This window comes from Bufo gargarizans, chromosome 8 (genome assembly GCF_014858855.1).
Source record: "Bufo gargarizans isolate SCDJY-AF-19 chromosome 8, ASM1485885v1, whole genome shotgun sequence".
Taxonomy (NCBI): Eukaryota; Metazoa; Chordata; class Amphibia; order Anura; family Bufonidae; genus Bufo; species Bufo gargarizans.
Genome location: NC_058087.1, coordinates 190,742,288 through 190,752,152, shown reverse-complemented (window position 1 = coordinate 190,752,152; position 9,865 = coordinate 190,742,288). Strand labels below are relative to the sequence as shown.

Genomic DNA, 9,865 nt, shown 5'->3' with positions numbered 1-9,865 from the left:
CAGGTTTTACTTGCTCCGTGGTGATCACTAATAGGGCCACGCTGAAGTTGCCTGCATGGTGGACGGCCGGGGTGCTGATGTGCAGGGAAAACAATCACTTGGGTGCAGCACTACACCTTCATTTCAGGAATGGTAGGGGTTCCCAAGGTCAGACACCCACTGATCATAAAGTCATCCTACAGAGATACCTTTCTAGGCCTTATACACAACACAGATCCCCAAAAAAACGGATGACGTCCGTGTGCATTCCCTATCTTGCAGAACAGAACATCTGGCTCCTAAAAGAACAGTCCTATCCTTGTCCGTTATGCCGACAATTATAGGACATGGTCTATTTTTTATCGGAACGGGGATGCGGACATAAGGAAACAGACTGCACATGGGGTAACTTCCGTTATTTTTGTGGAGCCATTGAAATGAATGGTTCCGTATAAGGTCCACAAAAAATACAGACCCTGAAAGAAAATAGGTTTGTGTGCATGAGCCCTTATACGGCAGGAAAAACCCTGTAATGTAGCGTGACTATCTAAACGGTAAAGAGTAACTAAACCTTTGAGGCAAACCATGTGCTATGCCAGGAGTTAGTAATCATCTGGGGGCCACGGGCAGGAGCAGCAATATGCGCCCCTGCCCATACTCCGTGCGCTGCGGCCCCATTCATACTGTGTAATCTCCGTACTGAGCTGTCAGCGCTGTACAGAAATGTCCATTTTAAGCGCACAGGAAATAGTAGGTAGCGCTTTAGGTAGAGAAAACTCTAATAAAAATACAAAATCCATTAATAAAGTATATTAGAAAAACTTTTATTAGGGACGTCTTAATAAAACTTTACTCAAAGGTTTAGTTTTTAAAGAAACACTGCGGACAAGATGGACACGGTGCGGTAGATGTACTATTCCGGTCTAAAACGTAGGCAACGTCAGATTTATCACAATGGTTTATGCTGGATTATGAATTAGTGGCATAGCCGTGTGCTTCTGTCTGTATGTCAGCTTAAAGGGGCTATCCCATGCTTAATGTAAAAAAAAATTTGGATCAGACATTATAGTACATGACAATCTTTCTAAAAAAGCTAGACCTGTACCTCACACAGGTCCAGAGAGCTCACCATTGCCTTGCTAGATTTATAACAAGGTGGCTGGTCGGGGGGGGGGGGGGGGTGTCTTTTCTGCTGCAGCTCTCTCCCTATCACAGCTCGGCGCTCAAGGCAGACCTAAGAGCAGGGAGTCTCCCAGCTAGCAAAGCCGCCCTGGGAATGAGGTTGTGATGAATATCACCCCTCGTGCCCGCTGACGTCACCCACGTCGAGCTCACGAGACCTGGTATGGTCACGGGTTTACCAAAAATGTGAAGTTACGCCCTCCAGAGGAGCAGGTAAGGTCAGGTTGGTACAGTTTACACACACACCTCCTGTCCACGCGGGCACAGAGAGGCAACAAGCTGAGAGCCTTTTCACTGCCGCAGTGAAACAGCACTGTCTCAGCCCGGGTATCTGCCACCAGCTTCTCATTTGATATAAGCCCGGTCCGCTAACGGGATTATATAGTCCACATGAAGGGCCGTGAGCTCAGCTATTTCCTGGGTCCCTCTAAACACATGTGTAGGATGTGACCCCTCTTCAGAGAAAGACGCGCCTACTTGCTGGCACCAGCCTTTTAACCTGTAGCCGGCCCCTCCCCTCCATGCCTCAGGGAGGGGTCAACTCCCCTTCTGGGCTGACGGTGAATGACCCACAAAACCCTTTAGGGTTCATAGCTCCAGACCAGAGGGTCACCGGGAGATGGTTCTGGGACTAATGGACCTGCCTGGGTTCCGGCTACAAGTAGAGCCCAAACCTGATACCATTATGTGGTTTCTATGGGGAGATATGGGTATCTCCCTATCCTGACCTCTTCCCCGTACACAAGACCATGGGAACCTACCTCGTGGCCACCGGGACACAAATATGTATCTGGTTTGCGCCTGCGATGGCCAGGCGATTCATAATTCCTTATGAAAGATAGGTGCCAACATGTCTGGGAAGTCTCATTGATCCTGGGCAAGAGCGGGATACCCCATACTGAGGGTTTTCCTGCAGGATTCAGGTGGCTCCAAACTGGTGCACGGAGGTGTGAACTTCTCCTTGAAGCCTGGACCCCCTGTGGGGGCTGCTCTTGCCAACTGACACTCAGATGGCTGGGGGGGGGGGGGTGGAAACTTATTTTGCATGTACACTGAATCATGCCAAGAGGTGCATTAAATTACAATCAGGGCTGGGGCTTTGAAGCAGGGCCCTCCTGTGGAGTTCCGTACCTCTGCTATCTGTCAGCAAATGGGGGGTGTGAGGACATGGCTGACAGTAAATATTAATCCATATTCCTCACAGAGGTCAAACACAGATCCGAAGCTAAGCAGCAGGTCTGCGGCTGATGGGAGACCGAGCATGCCTTCGGCACCCCGTTACACTCAGTGGCTGCAGTAAATGTTTAATTACAAGTAATTAGAAAAGTATTCAGATTCAGGGGCCGTGCTGCTGAATATTTCTCATGGTAGAGCTCCTTTTTATACGAACAGATATATCCAGTGTCGGATATGGCCCACCTACCTGCTCACACAGCAGTAAGATGCTACCAGATGATAGAATGGGGATCCCTGCAGCAACTTTGAAAAGGTAGGTCCTGGGGAGAAGAGGACACTGGTGGCTTTCCTCTACACCTAGAAGTTGTCTCAGCTCTGATCGTGTCTATAATAATAAACTGGGAGTTTCTTACATATTCTACCCCGTATCTTATGAATATCGCACTAACAGACAGGAATTGACCAGCCAGGTGAATAGCCCTATAGACGTTAATTGGTTCTGAAACCTGCCTCGTGACAGCCGTTGCACAGCAGGGTGAATGTGCCCTTAGGCCTCTTGTGTCCCATGGCCGTGCTGTGGGCCGCAATGCACGAACACCCACCGTGGGGCAGGCACAGCGGATTGCGGAGCCATTCACTTTAATGGGTCCAGGATCCGGCCGTTCCACAAAAAGATAGGACGTGTTCTATCTTTTTGAGGAACGGAAGTACAGGACGATACCCCACGGAATCACTCCATAGTGCTTCTGTAGGGTTCCTTTCCGTGCTTCCGTTATGCACCATTCCGCATCTCCGGATTTGCGGACCCATTGAGGTGAAGGGGTCCACATCTGTGATGCAGCATGCACACGGAACGGTGCCCGTGTATTGTGGATCCGCAATACGGCCATGGAGCACCGTGTGCAATAAGACTTAGTCCTAGCCTCACAGTGTATTTTGTAATTATTTGCCCTCGTAACTCCGGATTATGTAGTAATGTCAGTAGCCTGCAGTCAGATTCTGGATTCAATACACTTGAAAGTCTTATCCAACATCACCCATGTGCCGGGTCCCTCAGAGGGAATATACATACCCCGCTCCTTGAACCCCGCACAGCCGCTGCTGCTTCTCCCTGTACATGGAGGAAAACATCCGGTGTCAGGGGGAGTAGCTAATGGCAGACTGGGACGAGCCTCCCTAGCGATACTAGGGAGGCTCGTCCCTCTCGCCATCTGCCATTGGCTGCTTCACCCCGACACCTGATTTTTTTCATCCGTGTACAGGGAGAAGCGGTGCGGGAAGCGGGGTAAGTATATTCCCTCGGAGTGGCCCGGCACATGGGGGGGGGCTGTTTGTGATATTGGATAACCCCTTTAATGATTCTAGAAGGCTCCTCGGTGTGTCTGTCAGGGGTCAGCTGGGTTTGTAGTTTTGCAACAGCTGGAGGGCCGCAGGTTGAGCATCCCCGGTTTAGGAGATCTAGCGCAAATGCCGGAAGGCGGCCGGATCATTGCCACACCTCACTGCAGTCAGTGCGGATCCTGCGGTGAGGTAGAGGATCCGGCAAAGGAGATGTGAACGAGGCCTTAGGAGGGAAAGAGCTTCGTAGACGTGCGGCAGCAAGAGCATGTGATCTGAGCCTAACGACTCCGAGCACTGCACTATAGTGAGCACTGCACATCACCGGGACAGGCTTTATCCCCTAGAAGTAGAAGATTTCAATGGAATGACAGCAAGCAGAGATCTTGAAAAACAAGAAAATGTGTAAATAATCAGCTTAATGACAGGATATTTAACATCTGCCGGAATTTTAAAAAGTTGGATGATAAAATGATATAACTGCAACCCCCCCCCCCCCCACCCCACCGGTATCAGGAGCCGTTAATCAAACTCGCAACCTCTCCCGCACCATGACTTTCTTTGTCTCAGTCTGCATTATTTCTTGAGCATTAAACGGCTCAGCTCTTTCTGTTTGATGGCGGCTTGTAACTCCTCCCGCTGCAGCTCTTTCTGCCTCTTCATCTCGGCTTTGATCTGATCGGCCGCCTTCTTTAAGAACTCCCACTGCGTCGTTAGGTTCTTCTTCTTCTGAATCCCTCGGTCGGCCTCTTGCAGACACATGTGCAGGAACCTCAGGACCTCGGAGTCGGTCTCCAGGCTTCGAGCAGAGTTGGCTGTAGTGTAATTATTGAGAACCTGCATGTGTTGGCAGCCCAGGTTCTCCATTTCTTTCAGTACTCCGGCTGTGTATTTCCCTTTAGATTTTGTGAGAACCACAACAGGGAAAATTCCTTCCAAAGGAATAAAACTTACATTTAGTTACATAGAAAGCTGGACACATTGTGTAAAGGTCTCTACTAGCAACCAAGACTTTACTCTGCACCAAAACACGGAAATATTTCCACTTGGGGTCTTCTGTGCCCCAGGAACTACAGTGCCTTGAGAAGTATTCATACCCGTTGAACTTTTCCACATTTTTGTACATTACACTTCGGTCTCATCTGGCCAGAGCACCTTCTTCCACATGTTTGCTGTGTCCCCCTACACGGCTTGTGGCAAACAGGACTCCTTAAGGCTGCTTCCAAAAATGGCTTCCTTCTAGCCACTCTTCTGTAAAGGCCAGATTTGAGGAGTACACGACTAATGTGGACAGATTCTCCCACCTGAGCTGTGGACCTCTTCAGCTCCACCAGAGGGACCATGAGCCTCTTATCCGCTTCTCTAACTAGTGCTCTCCTTGCCTGGGCTGTCGGTTTAGGTGGACGGCCATGTCTTGATAGGTTTGCAAATATGCCTTACTCCTTGCATTTTTGGATGAAGGATTGAACAGTGCTCCGTGTGATATTCAGAGCTTGGGATATTGTTTTATAACCTAACCCTGATTTACACTTCTCCACAACTTTATCCGTGACCTGTCTGGTGTGTTCCTTGGTTTTCATGATGATGTTTGATCACAAATTTTCTCTAACAAACCTCTGAGGCCTTCACAGAACAGCTGTAGTTATACTGAGAATAAATTACACTTCTCCACAACTTTATCCGTGACCTGTCTGGTGTGTTCCTTGGTTTTCATGATGATGTTTGATCACAAATTTTCTCTAACAAACCTCTGAGGCCTTCACAGAACAGCTGTAGTTATACTGAGAATAAATTACTCTATTTACTAATTAGGTGACTTCTGAAGGCAATTGGTCATATTGGATTTTATTTAGGGATATCAGAGTACAGGGGGCTGAATACAAATTCACATTTTCAGATTTTTATTTATTAAAAAATGTAAGCCATTTATCATTTTCTATTCACTTCACACATACTTGTTACTTTGTGTTGATCTATCACATAAAATGCATTTAGCTTTGCGAGCATAATGTGAAAAAATGTAGAAAAGTTCAAGGGGTATGAATACTTTTTCAAGGCACTGTATATACAGTGATTCTCTGATGTAGGCAAAGTGATTAAACCCATTACATTATGAGAGCAGATGGACATGTGTATGCTAGCACCATGCTGGATGTTTCCCTTGCCAATTGGTGAAACTGAGATTGCTGTTCTGGACTATAATACAGTATAAGTAATGTATATACAAAGTGACCTCACCAGCAGAATAGTGAGTGCAGCTCTGGAGTATAATACAGGATGTAACTCAGGATCAGTACAGGATAAGTAATGTATGTACACGGTGACTGCACCAGCAGAATAGTGAGTGCAGCTCTGGAGTATAATACAGGATGTAACTCAGGATCAGTACAGGATAAGTAATGTATGTACACAGTGACTGCACCAGCAGAATAGTGAGTGCAGCTCTGGAGTATAATACAGGATGTAACTCAGGATCAGTACAGGATAAGTAATGTATGTACACAGTGACTGCACCAGCAGAATAGTGAGTGCAGCTCTGGAGTATAATACAGGATGTAACTCAGGGTCAGTACAGGATAAGTAATGTGTGTACACAGTGACTGCACCAGCAGAATAGTGAGTTCAGCTCTGGGGTATAATACAGGATGTAACTCAGGATCAGTACAGGATAAGTAATGTATGTACACAGTGACTGCACCAGCAGAATAGTGAGTGCAGCTCTGGAGTATAATACAGGATGTAACTCAGGATCAGTACAGTATAAGTAATGTATGTACACAGTGACTGCACCAGCAGAATAGTGAGTACAGCTCTGGAGTATAATACAGGATGTAACTCAGGATCAGTACAGGATAAGTAATGTATGTACACAGTGACTCCACCAGCAGAACAGTGAGTGCAGCTCTGGAGTATAATACAGGATGTAACTCAGGATCAGTACAGAATAAGTAATGTATGTACACAGTGACTGCACCAGCAGAATAGTGAGTGCAGCTCTGAGGTATAATACAGGATGTAACTCAGGATCAGTACAGGATAAGTAATGTAATGTATATACAAAGTGACCTCACCAGCAGAATAGTGAGTGCAGCTCTGGAGTATAATACAGGCAGTGGCGTACCTACCAGGGAAGCAGGGGAAGCAGCTGCTTCGGGGCCCGGGCTGACAAGGGGCCCGTAACAGTAGTAAACAGACTGGCCACACCCCCTCTACACTCACTTCACTGCTGCTTGGAATATCCTCGGAGCAGAGCAGGGAGCTAAGCCCCGCCCATAAGCACAGACCATTAATAGAGGAGCCTGGCTGCTTCATAGTGCAGCCAGGGCTCAGGACAGTGTGCTACAGGGAGATCCTGTCTCCCCTCCCTCTCCTAACTATTAGTACAGCCCAGCTCCTGCTACAGAGACTGCTCTGTAGTCGGCAGTAACAGGAGGGAGAGGGGAGACTGAATAGTGACAGGAAGTGCTGCAGAATGATGATGCTGTGTCACTATCAGGAGCCCATACATTCCAGGCTTATGCCTGCCAACCCTAGCTGTCCTGCATCTCATGTAGCCTCCCCAGCTGCATTCATCTGCTGTCCTTTCAGAAGCCCCCCCCCAGTCCTGTCCTGTGGGCCCCCTACTTATCTGATGCCCTGCCCTCTAGGCCCCCTATCCATCTGATGCCACACTCCTCTGGGCGCCCATGTGCAGCTTGGGGACACCAGTATGAGGCCAGAATGGGGACTGGAAGATCACGGAGCGGCGTGGAGCAGGCGAGTATGGTTTTTTCCACAACTGTACAATGCACCACTAGTTCACATCACATTTTTGTCCAACATTTAAAGGGGTTGTCCGGGTTCAGCTCTGAACCTGGACATATCCTTATTTTCACCCCGGCAGCCCCCCTGAGGCTAGCATCGGAGCATCTTATGCTCCGATGCACTTCTTTGCTCTGTGCTAAATCGCGCAGGGCACGGGCTCTTTTGTTTCCGCCCGGCAGTGTGTTCGGTGACGTCACCGGCTCTGAGGGGCGGGCTTTCACTCTGCCCTAGCCGTTTTACTGGCTAGGGCAGAGCTAAGTCCAGCCCATCAGTGCCAGTGACGTCACCGGGGTTCCTGGCAGCCCCATGGAGAGCCCCGGTACGTCACCAGATCTCCAAAAAATGCCTTTGCCCTGCATAATTCAGCGCAGGGCAAAGGAGAGCATCAGAGCATGAACTGCTGCGATGCTCATGTGAGGGGGGCTGCCGGGGTGAAAATGGAGGGATGTCCAGGTTCAGCTCTGAACCCAGACAACCCCTTTAAGGCTGGGTTCACATCACGTTTTTCCCATCCGTTTAACGTATACAAAAAAACATATTCGGATGCCTCATACTGATGCCATGACAGTGACATCCGTTCACCATAGAGTTTCATTGTAAAAAAAAAATATATATTATTTTTTTATTTACCGGATTGTGCAGAATACAAGAACGTGGAGTACTGCATTTTTGTATTGTGTACGTCATAGTCCAGTAAAAACACATGTATGTTAAAGAATCAAATGCCACTGTATGACGCCTGCCTGCTGGGGGGCCCAGTCATTTGTAGCTACTCGACTGGTTACCAGGGGCTCAGACCATGGGGACAGACTACAGTCGGTGTCAGCCCTGCAGCAATACATAGAATGGGCGCCTATGCTACAGCAGGGGTCATACTGTACATACAGTGCAGTGTGATGTCATGTTCACCTCTCCGGGTATATTACCCAGGAAAGCACAATTCTGCAAAAAGGACATGTTCTATCTTTTGGTGGAACGGAAGTGCGGAATGGAACCCCACGGAAGCCCTGCGTAGTGCTTACATAGTGTTCTGTTCCGTGATTCCGTTTCGCACCCTTCTGCATCTCTGGATTTGCGGACCCATTAAAGTGAATAGGTCCGCATCCGTGATGCGGAATGCACACGGAAGGGTGCCCATTTATTGCTGATCCGCATATGCGGTCATCAATACGGGAATGGCTGGCCCCTTTCACACAAACGATACGGGTTGGCTCCAGATGCGTTCAGGGTGCATTCAGTGAAACTCGCACCATTTTTCAAGAAAGTTCAGTCAGTTTTGTCTAAGATTGCGTTCAGTTTTTTCTGCGCAGGTGCAATGCGTTTTGATGCGTTTTTCATGCACATGATAAAAAACTAAAAGTTTACAAACAATATCTCCTTGCAACCTGGTGGTGAGCGTGAATGAAGATAAAAGATTTCTATCTTCATTCAGCAGGACCTGCTCCGACGTCACCACGCTCACCACGTTGTGAGCGCGGTGACGTCACCAAAGGTACTTTTCCTGCCAGGTCCCGAAAGAAGACGAGCCGGGCTGCGCGATCAAGTGGATGAGGTGAATAATTAATTATTTTATTATTTTTTAACCCCTCAAGCCACATGTTACTTAGCATTCTGTATTAAGAATGCTATTATTTTCCCTTATAACCATGTTATAAGGGAAAATAATAAAGTTTGGGTCCCTATCATCTCCTAGCAACCATCTGTGAAAATCGCATTGCATCCGCAATGCTTGCGGATGCAATGCAATTTTCAAGCAGCCCCATTCACTTCTGTGGTGCCTGCGCTACGTGAAAAACGCAGAATATAGAGCATGCTGCGATTTTTATGCAACGCACAAGTCATGCGTGGAAATCACTGATCATGTACACAGCCCCATTGAAGTGAATGGGTCCGGATTCAGTTCGGATGCAATGTGTTCACATCATGCATTGCACCCGCGCGGAAAACTCGCCCGTGTGAAAGGGGCCTAAGACTGACACAGCCCCCACAACAGTATGATAGAATGACACTACATGACAGATAGGGTGTGTATGTATATAATATATATAATAGGAAAAGGATGGCATGGCAGCCTAGTCTGGTCTAGATCGTGACTAGCCAAAGGAGCGGGGTTTACAGCGGGGGGGGGGGGGCCCATACAAAAATTTGCTGTGGGGCCCACTCACCTCTAGTTACGCCCCTGAATACAGGATGTAACTCAGGATCAGTAGATGATAAGTAATGTATGTACACAGTGACTGCACCAGCAGAATAGTGAGCGCAGCTCTGGAGTATAATACAGGATGTAACTCAGGGTCAGTACAGGATAAGTAATGTATGTGCACAGTGACTGCACCAGCAGACTAGTGAGTGCAGCTCTGGAGTATAATACAGGATGTAACTCAGG

The 9,865-nt window shown here is 47.9% G+C and overlaps 1 protein-coding gene across 3 annotated transcripts in view; it reads right to left on the bottom strand.

The window, feature by feature from the left end:
• Nucleotides 1-3,575: 3,575 nt before the first annotated feature.
• Nucleotides 3,576-9,865, bottom strand: part of LOC122945211 — a 33,515-nt gene continuing 27,225 nt past the window's right edge. For all 3 annotated transcript variants that reach the window (XM_044304164.1, XM_044304165.1, XM_044304166.1), the window contains exon 5: nucleotides 3,576-4,607. In XM_044304164.1, the coding sequence (XP_044160099.1) occupies nucleotides 4,252-4,607 (356 nt within the window). In that variant the 3' untranslated portion in view covers nucleotides 3,576-4,251. The remainder of the gene's footprint in view (nucleotides 4,608-9,865) is intronic.